At 40.1% G+C, this 22,695-nt stretch overlaps 1 protein-coding gene across 1 annotated transcript in view; it reads left to right on the forward strand.

The window, feature by feature from the left end:
- Positions 1–22,695, forward strand: part of il1rapl1a (interleukin 1 receptor accessory protein-like 1a) — a 137,611-nt gene that overhangs the window by 34,200 nt on the left and 80,716 nt on the right. The window contains exons 2-3 of the mRNA XM_062431597.1: positions 14,058–14,343; positions 21,584–21,770. Coding sequence (XP_062287581.1) covers positions 14,058–14,343; positions 21,584–21,770 — 473 coding nt within the window. The remainder of the gene's footprint in view (positions 1–14,057; positions 14,344–21,583; positions 21,771–22,695) is intronic.

Raw genomic sequence — 22,695 nt, forward strand, 5'->3', positions numbered from 1 at the left:
TGACTGGATGGATGGGTCATTGCTTCCATCCCTCTCCCACCCTATCTCTCTCTCTCATTGTCAATTCTCCTGCCATCACTTTGATTTAGTGTCACATCTCTTATTCATGCCCATGATTTTATGTATTTATTTTTTAAGACATGAATTTCCTCTTATTTAGGGGTTCTATTTGTTTTTAGAGGTCAGAGTGAAGAGAGTCACCAAAACCTTATCAACAGGAAAAACATTAAAAGAAATTTGAATTCTTTGACCTTCACCTTCAATTTCTCAATAAATCCTCTTATCCACCATGCTTTATTTTAAATACACAATAAGAAAGACTGAACATGTACCCCAAAATACAAACAGATAGAAAAAAAAGACCTAAGAATTTTCCATAGAGACAAGCATAGATACAGTATCACTGAGATGCTTAATGTCTCTGATGAATAAATCATCCTGATGTATTATGAAATATGGTAAATAATGAATATGCACATTGATGACTAAAGTAATATACCAGTTTAGATACAACTAACTTGACAGCAAAGTGAGACTGGTGCATGCAACCATGAAATTTGCGTGCTGTGGTCTGCATCAGAAAAACTCATATATACCCATGTTCAGCACCATGGATAGCTCTGCTGGATACAGCCTCAATGAAGTACAAATCTGAATTAAAGGACTGACCTACAGACATTGGTCCTGTTATCCAGAACTCCAGTCTTAACCATTGGTAGCATCAATTTAAGGCCCCATTTCTTCTGTGTGTTCCTGTCTGTAGCTACATTGCACATTTTAGAGCTTTCTTTCCCCCAGGCTGCAAGTTAAATGCCTGGTAATAGAGGTCATGAAAAATACTCGTTCACAAACCCTGAGGATACAAAATCCAATGGCCCACTAAACTTTTGAAGAGCCAGCTCAGTTTCAGCAAGTTTTTTCAGGATGGGAGAGGCTTGATTTTTGTGTGGATTTGTCGGCACCAGTGATGGAAGGTCTGAAATCAAAATCCTACTTAACCTGTTAAGCCACACAATGTGGCACACTGTAGCCTTGATGGCAGTATTTTCAGGATCATATATTGTCATTTTTGGTTGTAAAATGTAAAGATTTATGTTGAGTTATTACTGTTTTAATACTAATTGATATTATTATACATGTACATGACATTGTTGTTGCTGTTTTGCTGTTGCACGAGTGTGTAAGCAGCAATTTACTGTTTCAAATTTACTGTTGTTTATCCCTGAAGGAGGGAGCTGGGGGCTGCCGCAGGCCTATGGTTCTCTCTAGTTACAGAGGCGCCCATCTTGGACCCAATCTACCTGACTGAACATGCATTTTTGTTGTTTAGCTGAATATTTTGAGTAAAGTTCGTTTGTGTGTCTTGATTTTGACAAAGGTAAAAAAAAAAAAAGCAACTGCCAAGAGGTTTTTGTCTTATGCAGCAAAAATAAGAAGCACCAGCAGCGGCACTGTTGCCAGTTTGTATTGTGGTTGATTTCACCCTCGGGTCCCCGCCACTCTGTTTGGCTGTCTGCAGTTTTAAAAGCTAGCACCCTGTGTATCCGTGTGTGTGTCACGCTCACTGTCAAGTTAACGATCAAGGTGATGTGTTGTTTTTTATAATCTAGCTAGGAGGTAAAATGGAGCGAAAGTACAAATTGAGTACATTCAATCGCAAAGAGTGAGAGAGTAAGAAAAGTTAAAATGCATCCTCTTCTCCTCTTACACCTTATTTGCTCATCCTTTAAACACAACCGCAGTGATGATGAAAGAATCAAGTAAGCTAGAACTACAAGCCTGACAGTAGCAGCAAGACCATACAATCTCAGTTTGTGTTGAGCGTAACATTGACAAAGACAAAGTGGTTGACTGGTTTGCCACCATGAAGGAGAGGAGGATTGAGTTTAAAGTCAGTTAACCTGTTCAGACTATTTTGTTCTGTGGAGGATGGTGGAAAACACAAATTGACTCACTAAACTACAGGCTGAGCAAGGACAACAATTGGTCAGTTGAACATGTAACTTCCATAACTTGTAGAAGTTATTTTGTACTGGGACTGAGGAGCCATGTATCTACAGTATGATATGTGCATTGTTTATTTTTGATGAGAAAATAAATATACTGTCTAAAGGCCATCCTAACGTTTTCTAATTGAATGTAATGTGGTTTGTTTTGTCACACCACTATGAAATACTGTGAAAATGACGTGTTATCCTACTTTATACTTAATTTCTTTATAATAAATAATTCTGTCTGACTTGGCTACTGACAATAGCACTGCTATTATAAGTGCCTTTTTTCAGTTTAATTTGGCTAACCTTGATAAATGTGTGGGGTCATAAGATGATAAAAAAGTATAAAACAGAAAAAAGAGAGCAATTTTTGTTCATGTCCATCAGATGTTTCTCTAATTGCACTGCTCTTTTCTTGGGAAATACTGAGCATTTTCACCTTTTCAGGGCTCAGCAAAGTTACAAATGTCTATAATTTTATTTCTGTATTATTAACTAAAATTTTGGTTCTGAAGAAATCAGATTTGTCTGTTGTTTAACTCCATGCTTACTGCATCTGGGCACCTGTCTGTGTCACTGCCTGTAGTGTTGGAGACCCCTGTGTCTGTTATAGAGAATTTGTTTGTCAGTGGTTAACCTCAGCAGTGGAGAAAGTGCCCAGGAGCCCAGGATTTCTTACGTTGAAAATGTTTATTGAAGCTTGGCCAAGGAGAATCAAAGTTTTATCAATACACCTTCTGATGCATGATGCCACCACGATTCTGAGGAAACTGTCCTCTGTGGATAGTCTTTAAGCCTTCACAGATATTACCATAAATACTCTATGCCCATACATGGTCATACTCAATGAATGTACAGTAATGGAATTTGCCTATTGGTTCGTTATTCTACAAACAAGGAAACACAGTTACCCATCTGTGGGTTTAGGGAGTCAGACAGTCATATCCTCTGACCTTGGGTGCCACAGCAATGATGCATCACTGTTATCAAAGTGAATCCTGCAATCCCCAAATCACTGCAGACAGTTGCCTTCACCATCTCAAGGAGAGAAACAGTATGTCTCTCTGCCAAGATAATAGTGTCTATTTTATGTTTATCCTATTCCAATGTAAGAAAGACATGGTACAGAGACAGTGCACCTGGCCTGTTGCTGTCTATCAGTGGCGCACATACAGCACTGATTGCTGTCCTAAGGGCTGAAACATTTGAACATAACCTGTTTTATTTTTTGGTTCTTCAGAACAAGCTTGTCTGACAAAGTGGCTATACTGTTTGTTTTCTTAGACATAGACTTGTTTGGCTCAATAAGTCTATTATAAGTACAAAGAAGCATAAAAATGGCTAATGTCTGTTTGCACTGCTTGAATCTTAGACAAAACTGAGTTCATTAACCTTAGACATAATAATAATAACATAAAAGTATTTATTAATATAATATTTATATAATATTATATATTATATATAATATTTCAGTGAGATTAAATTAAATAGGCAAGACGATTAAATTGTGCACCATGTCCTGATTTAAATGGTGAGTCTTAAGATGTTTCTTCACAAAAGTTGCATGTTGCATATTTATTGGCAGCCTGTTCAATAGCGTTGGTCCACAGCTTTCTCTCCATGCTTTTATGTCTTGACTGTTGGTTCATTTAAGTGTTGCAGTGTTCATTGACCTGGGATAGCTCCCGAGATAGAGAAAGAGATAGTCGACCAAGTATGGAGGTGTCAAACCATTCAGGGCCTTGTAAACTAATAATACAATCTTAAAATTGATTCTAAAAGAGACAGGGGGCCAGTGTAAAGATGCTAACATGGGTGTGATGTGTTCTCTACTACTTGTTTTGGTTGAAACTCTGGCAGCTGCGTTATGTACCAGCTAAAGTCTGTTTATTGATTTCTTGTGAAGTTCAGTTAAAAAAGCATTACAGTAATCAAGACGAGAAAAGACGAGGGCATGAATCAATATCTTTGCATTATCAAGTGCCAGGAACTGTATGGTCTTACTTCATATTTCTTGGGTGGAAATGAAAAAGCTTAATACAATGTAAGTCATGATCCACGGTGACAACTAGAATTTTTGCCCAATGACATAAATATTGAATGTTAGGAATTTGTGCAGTGAGTCAGAGTTTATACAATCTCACACAGATTGTGAGGGGGTCCACCATTTTTTCTGCAATCCTGTATTCCCACGCTACTGCAGTCCTTGTCACTGCTAAGTTTACTGTGAGCCTGAGGGTTTGGAAAGTCATGCGCATCTCCCATTACACATGTAACCAGCTGCTGCTGCTTTTCACCTGACAGCCAACAGCTTCACCATGAAGCTTTTGTATTTTATAAACATAAAGTAGGCAGGATGTAGGGGGTGATTTTCTTTTTTCTATTTCTTTTTTGAAAGAGTTTACAGAAAAATCTGAAGCAGAGTAACCTTTGTAAAATGAATGAAAATAAGGATAATCATCAATATTGTAGTGGAGGTATTTGGATTACCTGATCACTGAGAGTGCAGTTGTGAGCAGATTCAATGCTCTGGTTTTGTCTCTGTCATTCTTCCTCCTCTTTATTTTTGTGTCTTGGGCCCACGAGAGGGAAGAGAGAGAGAGGAGCATGGGTGATAATGACTTGTCAAATTAGAAGTGATGGAACCTGCAGCGAGTGTAAACACAATTCGGAATGTTCAGATGACATTTTCCAAGCTGTATTTCTACTGGGGGAGATTAGGGGAGTGACAGCTCAGCCTGAATCTCATGGATCACAGCTGTACAATGGAGAGCACTGGCACACACAAACACACAGACACACACCACACACACACACACACACACACACACACACACACACACACACACACACACACACACACACACACACACACACACACACACACACACATATATATATACAAACAGAGAGAGAGAGAGAGAGAGAAGAAATTACTGGCATTTTAATACCACACAGCAGACTGACACCTGCGTAGACAAACACAGACATTTCCCCACAGACAAACACATGTGCACATACACCTCGCATTTGGAGATGATTTGAAATGCGTCTCCTCCTCCAGGCTTTTCTTCCTTTTCATGGTCCAAAGGGCTTGGCTCAGTATGAATGCATGTCCATGAAGCCTGCCCACACCCCGTCAGCATGATGGATGCTGTTCACACACAGCCTTGACTTTATAACTTATAGGGACTTTATTTGCATGTGTTTCAATTGCTAGTAAAACTGCACATGATGTAGGAGCGCCTCAGACTTTTCGCTGTTAAGATATTAGTGGCCGCTGTTTCTATGTGTTCCATTTTACGCCAGGCCGTCCTCCCCAGTACAGCAGCAGCCATGAACGCTCTTGCTCATTTCCCAACTTCGCCTATGAAATAAAGAGCCATTTACGAGGAACAATGTCCCGGGCACCACGTCTCCCTCTATCCTGCCCCCACTATTGGAGAGATACTATTGAGAGTCCTGAGCGCATCAATTTGGGTCTCAAATGACTTTCTCCAGCTGGCCAAATCCTGACAAGCTTTCTGTTCTCCTTAAAAAGAGCCCTTTATCATCAAGAGAAAGGAAGAAAGGATGACTGAGAGAGAGAGAGAAGGAGAAAGAGAGAGAGAGAGAGAGAGAGAGACGGAGAGAGAGAGAGAGAAAGAGAGAGAGACACAGAGAGAGGAAAGTCAAAAAGCTAATGTCTCAGTGACACCCTTTCTCACACAACAGGGGAAATTTCTGTTCTATAACGGGTTCTGGTTAATTTGAAGTCAATTGGAGAGTTATTAAAAGGATCTGAGTGAGCTGTGCTGAACTTGGTCAAGGGCAACAAACCCACCCTGGTTTCTATATGAAACAATAGATCAGGACTGTCACTTTCAGGCAAACTTGAAAGTTTTTATGATTTGCCTGCTTGTAGACTTAATATATCTTCAATTCTAGTTTACTTTTTGTGGTTATTTTAGCTACAAATACCTGTGGTTCTCTTCTGAGTACCTGCTTAGATTATGCAGGGTAAATCTTATTGTTGAGGATTTGCTGCAGTTTTACTGTACAGCAGGTATTGTTTTTTGGTTTATCTCTCAAAGCGTCATGTTGCCTTTGAAATTACTCTGCCAATATGTATGCAAATGCAAACATCTACTTTCAGGAATTAGATTTTCTTCATTTCCCTATTGTTCCTGTATCCGTTTCTATGGTCCTCAGGTGTAGGTTCAGTAGTTTAATGTAACGCTGTTGTGCATTGCAGCACAATTTGCAGTGCATGCACTACAAATAATGTCTGGGTGAAATGATGATAATAAAGCCAGCTGCGGAGAAGTGGAAGCTCTGATTTCATTCATACACAATACGATATAATGCGCGGAGGTCATTACATGAGCATAAAACATGTAATCATGTGGACACACATAGAGTCTATTTCTAAACAGATCTTAATGAGAATAATACCCTCAGTTTAGCGTATAGTGAATGAGTGACTTGCTTAGTATTTGAGTTATTTATTTCTTTATTTTTGTATATTTTACAGTCTCAGGGTGGGCCTTATTTAATCTTACAGTTCCCAATTTCCAGAAAGATAAGAAGCCAGAGGTTTTCTGTGTTTAAATCAGGTTTAAGACTATATCATATATTTTATATTGGTGGTAAACCCAGAAAATCCTGTGCTCATTAAGTGTTAAAGGTTTGTTACAGATACAAGGCATAATATGGAATATATTCACGTTGTAGTAAATTCCAGAGTGGAATTAACACGTTTTCAAAAGGTTAAGGTAATAGGACACTTCTAAAACATGTTGAAGAACGTCCCCAGGGCGTTACCAAAGCAGAATGAGCTGATATAGTCAAAGGTCAAACTTATTTTGCAGCATCTCTATGGTGGTAAAATTTGCTCAGTCATGTGAACTTTGAATTTTCTGTGAGTTATAGTGAGGGAGGCTACTGCACAGGAGAAATGAGGTAGAACTGACTACAGGCAGCTGTAAAGGCAGATTTCAACCAACAAGACAACAGGGCTTTAGAAGAACCAAATTAAGGGTAAATTACTCAATGTTTATTTGAACAGTTTTTGTTGTTGTTGCCCAAAATTTAGGCGACAGTAGCCAGCAGCCCAGTGGGGACACGTTCCAAGGCTGGCTTTGGGCTGATCAGCTGGGGGTTATGTCAGTGGGTAGCTGTATGGCAGCAGCCAGGGCAGACATGCTGCTTGTTTGATTTGCATATGCAGCCTTCACTTCACATCCCATCAAAGTTTCACATTCCCACTTCTCTGTGTTTGCTCTTACAGTCCTTGATTATAATAACACTTTTCCACACACTTGATAGTTCAAACTCAAGTGTCAATAGCTTAATACAAATTTCTGCAGATGGGTTTAAAGATGAGCAGTTGTTTTTTAAAATGTTGTTTTCACATGAAGTACAGCCAAGTACCAGACTGTACAAGTGTACAATAAAGCCCTGTAGAATCAATTAATGATGAAAGACATAACAACCAGGAATCCAGGAGGCTTAAGACATATGTAGTTAATAAAATGATTTCTACATAAACTAGAATCAAACATACACATGGCATGTTGTTTTTGCTGAGTGGTTCTTGTCTGTGATATCATTTCTACAAAAGAAAGTAACCCCTCAGAGTCAACTTATACAATTAAAGAAAAATAAAATATTTACTCATAATAACATAATAATATGTTGACAGTACCAGATATGGTGTTTGGGAAGGAAATCAGTCTCCTCATTACATTCATTGTTCAGTCAGATAGAAGGAGACAGATAAAGAGATGGGTACAATTATAGAAGTCGAATCTCATTCTCTGCGTAACTGTTTTTTCCCCCCATTTTTTGGATAGACAGCAAAGGTAGTGCACCACCATCTTTATAGAGAAATTATCAGTATTGGTCCACATTTGCATATAAATGAACAGTAGTGAACTGTCAGTGAGGGAGAATGACTGGGAGGCAGAGAAATTTGAAGTGGCACAGCACAGAGGGGGAGATTAAAAAGACATATAAAGTTTCATATACAGTACAGTAGCTACAAAGACAAAGTGGAAAGACTGCGGAGGAAGATTGTTAGACGCAAATATTAATACACAGCTCTGCTTCAATCAGACATATAATAAGTAATACATCTCTTATATAAGAATTTTTCAGGCACTTTTCGAGATGTATAGCATAGGTGCTGACTTATTATTTAACCCTTACATACTGTTCAGGGTCAAATTTGACCCATTTTTACATTTGAGAGCTGTAATAAAAAACCCACCATGAACACATTTAAGTCAGATTTTATCTAATGTGACCCACAGTATACAAAAATGAAAATAAATGCTTTTTTTGTGTGTGCTGATACACATTTTGTATATATGCAAATGTACAAACATGACTGGTTTATTTTTTTAAAAGTCATCATTAAAACATGTTTTATTCTTCAAATTCTATCAAAAGGTAATTTAATAGTGATTATGAATGTCTATTTTTTCCATAAATAAACAGAATACACTCTGTTTGCTCTCTGACAGCTTCATTAAGGATTAATCAAACATTTGTTAATGACTGATGGGGAATTTATGAATGTGAATTGGAGAAGAGATTAATCATGAGTCAGAATATGAACAGTATGTAAGGGTTAAAGAATAATACATTTTTATTTATTTTTTTACATTTTGTTGTTATTTTGTTTTATTTATTTAACATGAAAAAGCTTTGCTATTAATTTTAATTCAGGGCATGTCAGTTGCTGTTATAACAGATCCTAAATGGAATAGTGAAAGACCAGAACAAAGCCAGGCCACATTCACTGTCTGTTCCGTTTGTGGATCCCAGACAACAAAGATGGATGACACTAAAGCTTATTTTCATTATCAGTCTGTAATTTTTTTTTCTTACGTTTTTATCATAATCCAAACTGAATCCTGCAGCAAATTACATTTCGACTTCAAAGACTTGGGGCTGTAATTGTGCTTGCACAATCCAATTTTTTGTCGTCTCTGAACTTAATCAATTGGCACGGCAATTACCATGGAAGTATTTACATGAATTGATCTGATATGGTGTCTAAGTTTCATGGATGACAATAAGAGTAGTTATTTTCATGGGCAATATAACAAGGTTTTGAAGCATTTCATTCATTTTTCATTCATGCGCCACAAACGCTGGCTCATTCACAGCTGTGGCTATCAGCATAATAACCTCCAATCATATTAATGCAGTTTTCAGTGTTATTATATGCTCGGGCCAATGCTGTTTGCTGATGCACAGTTGTACGCCTATGCTTTAAGTCCAACTCAAGTCAAATGATATGGGTTTTTAAAAAGTTTGTTAAAGCATAATCATCTGCTCTGTAAATCACATGTCCTGTGTCCTCATTTGAGAAGAAAAATCAGAACCTAAAAAGGAGAAATATTGGTGTTTTGGCCTAGCCTGGGTAAACCCATGCTCTCTTTCCAGCGACATTCCACTTCGCTCAGAAAGTTAGCATGGCCACCAAGACAAAATCTTCTCCTTAGATAGGGAACCAATCACAGAACAGGGAGGCGGGCTCAACATGATGATGACCGTAGAGCGACTCTGTTTACATCCAGCATGGCGGCCACGGAGGTGCAGCAACCGTTCGAAGCAGCAGTAGATTGTGTGCTAAATAAATTGGAAGGCAAGTTCACTTTGAAAATAGAACAAAAACTTGCGCTACATGATTTTTCCTTCATAAAAAGGATGTGTTTGCGCTGCTCCCTACAGGCTCTGAATACGTCATTGTGTATCGTTGATATGATTGGCTGTAAGTTTGTCCAGTAGCGTACAGAAGCATTTGATCGACATTTGTTGATCCCGCCCCAAATACGAGGAAATGAACGGCTCACAAATGAGAACTGTCCCCACCTTTTTTTTTTTAAGAGTTTTGTGAAAGGTTTTTGTATTTTCTGAAATGTTGTGTTTTGACCCTCAAGGCCACCGTAGTATTTGACTTAATTACAGTAACACAGGATCCTGCCAGGTTGGATCCTTTGATCCATTTTTAGGCCTACTGGTATTGGCTGTAAATTCGGATTCAATATTGTGAGATTCAATGTGTGCAAAGCAGGAAAATGATATGTAATTTGCCAAAAGCTTATGGATGGTATTTTTATCTTGTTCCAAGTAGTACTGGCGCAGTGAACCATTTACGATAGATTCTGCACAATTACCTTGAGGGTCAGAACAGCTCTCAGCCACAGACTCAGACACCTTTAGTACATAATTAGCCTTTGCAAAGAATACATAGGTGAATTTCCATGGTTGATAAAGTCGGTCAGTACTTTGTCTCAATGATTATACAAAACGTTTGTTCTGTAAGATAATAATAATCTATTCTGTACCAAAAATGAATTCTACAGAACACTGAATGAAGACAGAAATATCCACTATTGTTCTAGAGATCAATTAGAAAATATAAAATAAGGAAAAAAAACAAAAGAAAAACAAGCGAGGAGGAATGAGTCGGCTGGATAGGTATAGAGATGGAGTCATGTAGGCAGAGTGGGTGTAAACTGAGGAGGAGAGAAAACGAATGAGAGAGAGACAGAAAGTTATTAAGAGTCCTTATCCACATATAGATCATTGACTGTCTTTGTAGCCTCCAAGAACCCTGCCGCCCACCCAACATCTGATAATTACGCTTCATTAGGAGAGCAGGTAATGGGGAAAGAGAGGCCGACTACTGGGGAAGAGAGCGAGTGAGAGACAAGTAAGTAGGAGAGAGCAGAGAGGCACAATGGAGTGATATAGCATTGTGAGAGGATAATGTGAATTTGATTATGGGGGGAAAGAAAAGCAGTTGACTTAGATGACATGTGGCTTACTCTGTGATTGCGTGTGTGTTGCGAGTGTGCATTTGTTTTTATTTTTATGTGTGTGTGTGTGTGTGTGTGTGTGTGTGTGTGTGTGTGTGTGTGTGTGTGTGTGTGTGTGTGTGTGTGTGTGTGTGTGTGTGTGCGCGCGTGTGTGCGTGCGTGCGTGCGTGTGTGTGAGTGATTCCATGAGTGTTTATGTATGAACTTGGGTAAATTTATTCTAGCTCAGGGGCTCTTTATTTATTGACTTGGTTTAGTGTCACTCGAAGACGGACAGGTCTAACCAGACGCAGGATGTAATAAGGGTCCATGAAGCACGCACACATCCAGTAGCCTGACATTCCCCCTTGCTATTTCCTTGCACTGTCCATACCTATGCCCTACATGTCATGTGATGTAGCAATGTGACGGCAGCAGCAGAGTAGCACTAGCCGGTAAAGTAGTGCTGCAGTAATACTCTGTTTCTTCCTTCAGTCTGACAGCCATGTGGGAATATGTCCATACAGTAACATCCTTTACATTATGGGCTTGTCCAAGAGTGGCTGAACAGAATCACTACAAAAGGTGCGATGTCCCAGAGGTGCGGGCGGGGGGGGATCCTGTGTGTGTGTGTGTGTAGATGTGTATGTGCTGTCCGCAGAGAGAGCGAGAGGTGGGGACTGCAGTATTCCTCCAGCGGGAAGCATTGATTTTCCAGCCCAGCATGGGGATGTGGGAAATGTCAGCCTCTAATTGAGTTGATAAAGCCGTTTTGAGTTTCAGACATAAATATGGTTTCCCCCGCACAAAAGGCCACCGCATTAGACAACTCCCATTGGGAGGTCTGTAAGGAATGAAAGGTCTCCTTGTTTTGTGTGTATGTGTGTGCGTGTGTGTGTGTGTGTGTGTGTGTGTGTGTGTGTGTGTGTGTGTGTGTGTGTGTGTGTATGTGTTTACATGTGCGTGCCCTTACGCATGCAGAGTTTAGATTGCACAGTCAAATATTCAAATGTGTCTCAGACAGCACACGTCTACCGATCTGCATGGTGAAAGCAAGTGAAAGGCACTGAATAAAATGTTTGTTTGATTGTGTGTCAGGATACAAGCTTCTTAGAATAAACAGTTGTTACTCTGGCATAGAGAGTAGAAACAGAGAGTGTGAGAGGGCGAGGCAGAGGTCATATCTATCAAGTGTATAGGGTGAATAAAGAAAAGGCTGAATGAAGCCTCCGCTGTCCCTCCTGATTACCAAATTTATATGCAGAGAGAGAAAAGGAGTTACTGCCTGCCTTTAATGGAAAATCATCCTAATGCCATTGGACGAATATAGTTGTCTGTGGTTTAGTGTTTCTTTGATGATTATCACCGTTCAGAGATGATATATGCACAGAGTGGAAGTGAATCGTGCAATAGCAATGCAAACTGGCATGAGATTTTGTCTTTTGGGGTGATATTTAGAAACACATATTAAACAAAAAAAACTACAGCTTCTTTTCAGGACTTATTGTGTTTATCATTTCAAGATATGTGACAGTTGTGTAATCAGGTTTAAAGTTGTGAGAAGTGTATGCGAGTCTGTTTGTATCTACAGGGGCCCCCTGCTCTCATTATTAGGAGCGATAATTAGACAGAGTTTCACACATTACGCCCCACACGCACACTTTTTGTTTCTCTCACATTCGTGTAAAAGCGCACGCACGCACGCACGCACGCACGCACGCACGCACGCACGCACGCACGCACGCACACACACACACACACACACACACACACACACACACACACATTTGTGGCTAAGCCCACTGGTAATTAACAGACATAATTAGGCAGACAACCATTCGTATAGGGAATGCACACTCATGCAAACATACACACACACAAAGACACACATTACTTCCCTGGTAATTAAGAGTATTAATTACAAGCATAGCTGTCCCTGTGAGGCTCCGTATCACTCACAGACTGGCACGCAGCAGGGTTCTTATTACTTTATCTCACCACACCATCACCACTTCTGTCTCTCAACCCCTCTGGTTACACACACACACACACACACACACACACACACACACACACACACACACACACACACACACACACACACACACACACACACACACACACACACACACACACACACACACACTCACACACTCACAAGTACTCCCCGTTATGCACCTGCTGGTTAAACAAATGGTAACTAAGTAGTCAATGACTGATGGCTGGTCATAGGTTAACCTCTAGTCACTTGGAGATAGATCTACTCTACCAACTGGAGCTACAACAGAGCAGTGTGCCTGAGGGGCTGTGCCATTGTCTTTGATTTTTGTCAAATGTCCTCCCAGCTGTCTTATCCCTCACTTTTTTTCTCTTGTAGGCTTTGTCAGCAGCTGTAGCAGCTGAAGTACACATTTCAAAATTAGGCCAGGAGCAGATATAGTTTCCAGCTGTATTGTATTAGCTCGTGATTTTATTTGTAAAATGAGCTACTCTACTTTCACTGTACTATGCACACTAACCTAGTTGGACATGTGGGCCAAACTCTCAGTCCTGTCAGGGTAAAGAGTACAGTAGCATGCAGTGTGTAGAAAAGAGGTGATAACTCTGGACTAAAACTGTGAGACAAAGAGCTTAAGGAAAAGATATCTGCTCATAGAGCTGTTAGGACAAGGAACACGCCTTGATTTAAGAGCCGGAGGCTTATTCCCAGTTAATGAACTAGCAGTGCACTTGGTGGCAGTGGAGCTGTGACGCATCCTCAGCACTCGGAGGAGTCTGACATCACATTCCCAAATGTCACAGCGCTTGCGTGTTTAGGTATTGAAGGGAAGCGTCTAAGCTGTCTCTGCAGAGGCCAAGGTGGCACACATGGCCTGAATGCGTGAGCAACTTTGAGATAGTGAGAGTGAGAGGAGAGGAGGTATGTGTCTACCGCAGGCATTGCACTGTATAGTTGCAATCCTCCACAAGCTCACACAGGAATAAAAAAGACATTAATATTAATTCAGTACAAAGCAGTTTTATACTTGTGTACTGTTCACAGCTTTGTGTCTCATTACTAATAAAGCTATTTTAGGGAGTGTTTTCTTAAAAAAAAGTAAGAGGTGCATTATTGTAGATGGTTTATGACCTGGTAATCTTTACCCCTCTCGTATGTTTGTGAAGTAACATGAACATTTATACTGTTGATTGAGCAGTAAATATATGTTATGTTATATATGTATATGTTGTGTGTTGATGAATGTGTCTTTCTCTTTCTGTTTCTTTGCAGTGGATGGCTGTACAGATTGGTCAGTGGACTATCTAAAGTATCGGGTGCTACAGGGTGAGCCAGTGAGGCTAAAGTGTGCTCTGTTCTATGGTTATATCCGGGCAAACTACAGCCAGGCACAGAGTGTGGGCCTCAGCCTCATGTGGTACCGCAGCTCTGGCCTTGGCCACAGTGACTTTGAGGAGCCCATATCTTTCGATGGCGTGCGCATGAGCAAGGAGGAGGACGCCATCTGGTTCAGACCTGCTGACCTCCAGGACGTGGGCCTCTATTCCTGTGTTTTACGGTAAGATGGAGGGAAAATAATGTACGATTGGGGATGATAATAATTATAAAATGTTTTTTACAGAACAAGCAGGTAAGGATTTGGTGATTTGGGGGCCCTGTGCAATTTAAGGCATGGGGCCTCTGTGATTATTTATTTCCACTCTTTCTTCAAATGTTGGTATTGGCAGCAGCAAAAGAAGTAATAAGAACACCGTAAAATACTTAAATACACTCAGATTATACATGTGCAGTTGCAGGTAAAAAATACAGAGTTATTATCAGAACAATGTGTTTAAATTTATTTGACTTCTGTTCAAGGAGGAAAATGTTAATTATATATGTAATTGTGGACAGTTCAGTCTATAGCAATGCATCATATTTTATATCTTGATCTTATTTTTTGTGTATGAAATCTGAAAAAAGTAATAGGCCAAATACAATTTATCCCTAATAGAAGAGGTTGAATCCCTCCTACTAGAAGTGGACTAGATATAGTTACAATGAAAATAATCTTGGATTAGGATTTTGGATACAAACATACGTTTAAATACCTTTTTCACCCAGTCTTGCAGGGTGAAAAAGCTGTAGCTCCATAAGGCACAGACATGAGAGTATTGATCTTCTCATCTAACTCTGGGATAGAGAGCAAATAAGCATATGTCCTTCAAGGTAATCCTTCTTAATGAACATAGATGAACACAAATCTTAGTTAAACAATAGTTCCACAATACAAAATACCACATTGGGGTTGGGTGATGGAGGAAGCTACGTCAGCAAACAACGTTGGCATGAGCACAATCTGCAGAGTAAACAGTGATAGTGTCCATGCTGAATATGACTGGACATTACTAGCTACACAGCTGTGAATGAGCCAATGATTGTGAAGCATGTTAGACAAATGCTAATACACATTGTGAAGTGGCAATATGTGGACAAAGAAAGATAACTGAATACAAACACGCACACACACACACACACACACACACACACACACACACACACACACACACACACACACACACTTCAGTAGGCCGTTACAGAGAGACTCTTCCTAATACAAGATGCATAATTATGTGGCAGTAACTTATTAACCTTTACAGTGGAGAACATCCCTCAATAAACGGCTCATTGCAGCTCTTCATTTCAGAGAGTTTTTTAATAAACCCAGTTAAAGGCCTCTTAAAGACCCGCAGAGGCTTGCAGAATACATTGAGTGTGACTGGGGGGAGTATGTTTGTGTGCATGATACCCCAACCTATACTGCATTTCATTACTGCACTCTGTAGGACTAATCTGGCAGAAATGCTTTCCAGACAGTGTTTTACTGTAAATTAATATTGTCTTTGAATATTGAGTGTTTCTTCTAACAAGGCTTTGCTCATATTCAAATGCTGTGTTTGAAATTCAGAGCATACTGTAATTCTTTGGAACACAACAATTGTAAAAAGTGCCCTCAGGTCTGTCTTTCTGAGCGTGCTTGTGTTGAGCTAGGGGGATTTCAAACTTCTCAGATACCCTAATCAGAACACTGCGAGAGATTTGCCTCTGAGCTGAAATCAATTGTCTCTTTGTAATGGGGTAAGCTTTTGAGTCACACATTTTAGCACATATGACCCAAACACTCTCCCCTAAAACTCCCTGCAGGCAAAGAGAGAGAGAAAAAAAGCTCCATTCTTTTGCCCACATTTGTTTTTTTCCCAGTACCTCCAGTAAACCTTCATTCATCCAAAACTCAAATATCTGAACTACACCTCATATTATGGTGACCACTTCATAAAGGTATCATTGCAAGGCCGATTGGTTTGGTATTTAATTTATATACCTACTGAACCGTGACTAACAATGTATACCAATCCAACAACATAATGAGTTATTGGAATATATAAATCTCATTATTAAAACATGCAATTAAAAGCATATTAAGTGCCACTGGTACTGGATAGTGGTACAGAATAATCAAACACTGCATGTGAAATTCACAATTTTATGTCAATGTAAATTAGTCGAATAACACGTGTTTATTAGGGCAATCAAATGAATAAGATTAAATTAAAATTAAAATTAAATTAGATACATTACAATTCATTTATTTGCAATTAGGATAAACCAAAAACAAAACAGCAAAGTATACTCAAAATGACTTGTAATGGTATACTTCACACAGTTGTGGTGAGTGACCCAAGACATTAAAGCACTTAATGTGAGTATAATTTTGACATGTTTCTACTTTTCTTGAGGCAATTGTGAGTGGTTTTGTTGAAGCATTTGGGGCCGTTGTGATTATCATGTCTGATTTCTTACATCAGTGATTTCATTTTAACGAGGCAGTTGGGTAGAGTGGAGTGAGTTTCATTGGTGATGGATATAGTGGAGATGTAGAGCTGGATGTCATAGGCGTAGACCATGAAGACACATGAGGGAAGCATGTAGAGGATGAACAGGAGAGGACCAAGTACCAAACCCTGGGGAATGCTTTGGGACAGAGAAGTGGTGGAGGAGGTACAATTGTTGATGATGATGATGAACTGTTGTCTGTTTGTGAGATATTTGCCAGAAGAGGCCTTTAGAGGTTGTATTCAAGGAGACAAGAATGATGATCGATGGTGATGAAAGCTGCAGAGAGGTTGAGGAGGATGAATGTGCTGAAATGACCAGAGTCTGAGGAGAGAACGTGGTCATTGGGGGCTTTGAGGAGGCCTGTTTCTTTGCTGTGAGCAGAAACCGGATTGAAGCGGTTAGGGTCATCGGAGATGAGGTGGGCTTTGAGTTGGGAGGTGACAACACATTGCAGTAGTTTCGACAGAAAGGGGAGATTCGAGATGGGCCAGAATGCTCAGGATATCAGGGTTGAGCTCAGGTTTTTTGAGGATGGGGAGGGGGTGGGGGTGAGTGTTTGGGGGACTGAACCAGAGCTGAAAGTGGAATTAAAGATTTCTGCAATGAGTGACGAGATAGCTGGGAGACAGTCCTTAACAAGAGTGAATGGGATGGGGTCCAGAAAAACAAGAAGAGCTTCTGATTTCCACCATAAGATTGGAAATCTCCAATGGAAAGACTGGGGCGAACTGAGACAGGGGCTGAGTGGTAAAGAGGAGACAAACAGGTGAGGAAGCAGAGAAGGTGGGAGAGGTAGGCAGCTTGCTTTAATGGTCATCTTATCAAATATAATGCATTCTTATAGGTTAGACTACAAAATATGACAAAATGTGCTCAACTCACGATTAGACCTTGAAGACTGGGTGCTGGATCCTGAGTGTAATTAATCATAAAAAAGAGAGACTAGGACAGCACTCCACTTTGACTTTTTAATATCATGGCAATATTGGAGTTCTCTCATAGTGTCTTAATCTTCACAACCCGGTCATATCTAAAATATTCAAAATTAGGTCCACCTTGACCAACTTTGACATTAACATGCTCCTCAATGCATCAATAATAATAATCCAGTAGTATAAAATATATGATAACACTCTGAAAGGGGCCACTTTGCATTACAAGGATATTTTAGGTACATACAGTTAAACTTTTGATTTCAATGCTTTTACTTGCAACAGAGTATCTTTACAGTGGGATACTGCTTCCTACTACTTCGAACACTTACTACTTCCACTGCTCAATAGTAGAATACTTTGTCAAGTCTAATATAAAACATTATGCTGGACACTTATCTTACAAAAATGATATAATAACATGTGGAATCATGAAGTATGCTTGAAAGACTGAAAGAAAGGTTCAACTGAGGAATGCACAGTAGTTACTTGCTTAGAGCATCTTACAGCTTTTCATTGATTCCACATGTTATTGTTCCTTCTGAAGATATTTTATATGAATGATGCCTATCATCTCTATCTTCAACGTTATTGAGCTAAAGTGTACTTCCTAAGAGTCTGAATATTTTGGACGACAATGACTCATTGGTCAGATAAGTCTGTGTGTATTGCTTGTAGAATGCATGCCAATAATTAAGGGTAGTGCCTTATTTAGTGGAGAATGGGGCCACACACAAAGCTCCAGTTATTCAGTGATATAATAAAATCTGATTAAGATGTAAACAAACGGAAACTGATAGTATTTCAAAGTCATAGACATTGTTTCATTTCAAATCCTATATGCTGTAGTATAAAAGCCAACACAACAAAAAATGTGTCATTGCCCTAATACTTTCTGACTGCACCATATATATGCCAGTATAGTTCCCAAAAGCAGCTTATTCAGCATGTTCTGCCTATAAATGTAGGTAAATCCCTCTGTGTTAAGTTCAGCTTTTCAGTGAAGCCCTCCAGATGTTTTTTCTCAGAGATATGGCGGCACACAGATTCACTGAAGTGTGTGTCTTTTTGTCCGCATATGTAGTACGTGTGCATTTAGCATGTGCTTGTGCCCAAACAGTTATCTTTGTCCTCTGTCTGGAAATTTAAACCTAATCACCAGCTCTTGTCTGAAGGTGACTTCATTTACATAGCAATCTCCATGTGCTGCTTTCTTTTGCCTTCTCTCTCTTTTTCACTCCTTTGCTCGTTCTGTAACTCGCTTTCCTCTGCATGTCATCTCACATAAGGTCTTTAACATCAATTCAGATCCATCAATCTTCCTCTCCTCGCTCTGTATCCCTCTCATGCATACACACACACACCACAGCACTCTCTCTACGTTTCACCTGATGAATTATTTCATAATAATTCTAGTAATGAGTCTGTGTTCTGGGGTGGGTGAAACCATGTGTACTTCCTTCCTATGATTACATTATCCAACATGTGGGATAATAATGTGTGGAGAATTACAGCTAACGTGAGGCGCAGACTAATATCCAAAGCAGTTACACTCAAATAGAATGTGACAGACGTGAAAGACACCACAGGACTGTGCATCGACCCCTGGCTGTCCATCAATCACACACCACCACTGACACCTTTCCACAATGCCACAGGGTGCTTGCTGAGAATATTTAACAGTAGAGATGTCTTATATTGGCTCCTTGGGGATTTTAATGGCTCAGGTGCACGAGAGGTCATTTTTGATCATCCTCCTATTATTAAGCAGGGAGGGGTTGACTTTGTAGGTGTGTGGATTTGGCTACATGTGCATCTATGTGTCAACATTTGTATTGGTAAGTGTGTGTTTGCATGGTTGTGTTTATTCTTATTGTCCAAATGTACATTATAAGCCTACAGCATGGCGTCCTCCCACTCTATTCCCTCTAGATAGAAGGCATTGAGTCAATAATGTTAGATTTGAGAACCAAGAGGGCAAACTCTCTTGCAGTATCTTGCATCTTACTTTTGCTTCCTACAGCATTTCCAGATGCCCTTTTACTCTTTTAGCCATCTTCTATATTATAGAAGTTTCCAGTATCTTATTTTCTCATTCCCAGCAGCTATTCTCCTTCTGCTCCTCTCAGTGCTCCTGCTCCTCTCTAGACCCGGTCTTCCACAGCTGCGCGTGGCTACATTTGTCTTTTAAGCATGTGTGTGCGTGGATGTGTCTGCATCTGTGTTTTATGGCCCCAGGGGGTCAGAGGTGTTTATATAAGAGAGGTGACTCCCTTATTGCTTCCATAACCTGAGTAGATCATATGAAACCCTGTCATTTACAGTGAATGGGAGCATCTGGCAAGCCGTAAATGTAATGTAATGAAATGAAATGAAAGCCCATATGGCAGCACACACAGCACCTCCATTCGACCAACTGAGTGACTGACCGAGTCAGATCACAGTCAGGCTCGGCCGGGTGGCAAACAACAGAGACACATTTGAAAGAATGTGGACTCATGGTCTAGGTATGTTTTTAATGGTTTGGGCTATGCACCTAGTTCCAGTGAAGGAAGACCTTAACATGCACATTTCCAGGTCTATATTTTTAATCTGGGACTCCATAAAACTCCTTATTTTTCTTCAATTGTCCCCTAACACAGACCTTAGTTTAGCCTCTATCTGAAACAGGACATTTTACCTTTCTTTTTAAGGCCCCTTCCCAGTGAGCTCACTCCCTTCTGATTGGTTAATTCTCAATACGGACATGGAAGCTACATGAACAAAGTATAAAAGTCTGATTACACTTCTAAATTCCAATTCTTTACATTCAATATTAACTCCCGAAATCCATTCGTTTAAGCCCAAATCTGATCAGAAATATGGTTGCCAAGTCTTTGCTTAGCAAAAAATACTGTTAATTGCGAGCATGAATGAACAATCTGCCGTCAGTTCGATGGAATGCAGGGTTACTTTGCAAACTGAGCTTGAAGGTGTTCTTTTAACATTACATCACCTTATGTTTTACAATTTTGACCATCTTTATCATAGACATCCAACATTATAAGCATGTCTGTTTCTATGCTACACCATCTAATGATATTTTATAGTGCGCTTAAAATGTTGTGGCACCAGTTTTAGAGATGGCCCTACCTTGTTTGCACCTGTGTACAAAATATGAGAGCCATAAAGAAATGGCTTTCAGTATTTGATGTGCAAGAACTTGCCTGCACAGATCCCTGACCTGCCCAATTGCTGAAATGTGGGATGAACTGCAAAAATGCAAGCTGGGAGTTATTGCCCAACTTCAGCGCTTGACCTCTTGTGACTGAGAGGTAACGGATATCTGCAGTCAGGTCGTTACAGCAGCAAAGGTGTCCTTGTGCTTGTACTGGGTGTTTTTGGTGTCCATATACTGTTGGCCAAGTGTTGTAGGAAACACCCCATCACAGTCACTTCTTAGGAGGTGGATGCAGTGGGATCGCATTATGTTACTGGTGATGAGAGTTGAAATGATAATGATACATACAACAATATTAATAACAGAGAGAGGGGGAGATTCTGCCAGTGTGTGTGTGTGTTTGTGCATGTGAATTGTTTTAGTGGTTGCTGGGATACGAAGAGGTGGGGGTGGGTTTAAGTTGTGCAGTGGTGACTATCTCAGGGATTGTCTCCTCTCTGATTAGCATTCCCAGGCCCAGCTGACTCCCCCCATAAATCCGATAGTGGTCGTGAGCGTGAGTCATTGACTCGGTAAAGCTGCTGAACATGTCGTTATTGCCAAACCCACAAACATAAGGAGGGGGGGGGGGATGATTAAATAACTAATAAGATATCTAAGGGAGGAAACACTGAATTCCACTTGTTTTGTTATTTTTAAGTTTATTTATGTCAATTATCACAATTAAGAACATCTTTTCTCTGTCTTATATACTATAATGTGACATCATTGCTATTTTTATAGCAGTATTACATCTTAATCCCCTTGTCTTGTTGCTTTTCTGTCCACAGAAACTCCACATACTGCATGAAGGTGTCCATGTCTCTCACTGTGGCAGAGAATGACACAAACCTATGCTACAACTCCAACATGAGACGAGCTGAGAAGGCTGAGCTCAGCAAGACTAAAGATATCCTCTGTCCTGACATTGATGACTATGTTGAACCCGGCAAAGACCCAGACATTACCTGGTACAAGGTAAGGTAGCTCTCTGAGTTAACATGTTTGTGATTGTCTGATCATCACTACTGCCATGTTATTATTGTACTATTTGTATATTTGAGGTTGACTGGTGGTTTTGGGGATTTTTTGTTTCTTTTTTATGTATATGTGTCTTGAATACTGTTATGTGTTTGGGAAATGTAAAAAGGAGGGTGCCTGTCTTCATGGTTATATAACCAAGAAATACTCTTGAACGGTTCATTGGTTTGTTTTCATCTAATTTCTTGGCTGTTTATGTTTAAACGCCTTGTTTGAAATGTGGTTCCAGATCAATTAGGCAGATTATGTATGGATGCAAATGATCACAATGAATAGTATAAGCTGTGTTTACACAGTGTGCCACACCGTTGTAGGACTCATCTACAGAGGATAAGGACTGAGCAGAGGGCAGCCATAGAGATAGCGTTTTATTACATACACAATGAGGAGAAAATTGTGAAATGTCACTCTCTGCCCTGCGGAACAGGTGGATGTCCTCCAAACGCTCCTAGTTGCTGATCTTCATTCAGCATGTACCTTCTCCTCTCTCACCTGGGTTCCTGCCTTTCCCAGGTCAGGCACGGCCTGTGGACAACAATGTGCATCCCGGAGAAGGGTTCAGGCCAGACTAATCACAGGCAGATCAGCAGTAGATTAGCTGGCCAGGCTCGACCTCTAGGTTTTTCCAGAATTCAATTACGGTCTGGGTAATGACTGGGAGTGCTGGAACCTAGAGTTATTTGGACCACTGCGGAGCCACAGTGATTGAATTCGAAGCTTGCCGGGAGCAATGGTGGAATGGAATCCGCCGAGCCATCGTTGTCCCTGCCAAGGCACTGAAGATCATGTCATGTAGTCTCTCCTTTTGCCTGCACGCACATATACGCACACATGCGCACAGATGCAGCCTAAACACACTTAT

Source organism: Scomber scombrus, chromosome 13, assembly GCF_963691925.1.
Source record: "Scomber scombrus chromosome 13, fScoSco1.1, whole genome shotgun sequence".
In the NCBI taxonomy this organism is placed as follows: domain Eukaryota; kingdom Metazoa; phylum Chordata; class Actinopteri; order Scombriformes; family Scombridae; genus Scomber; species Scomber scombrus.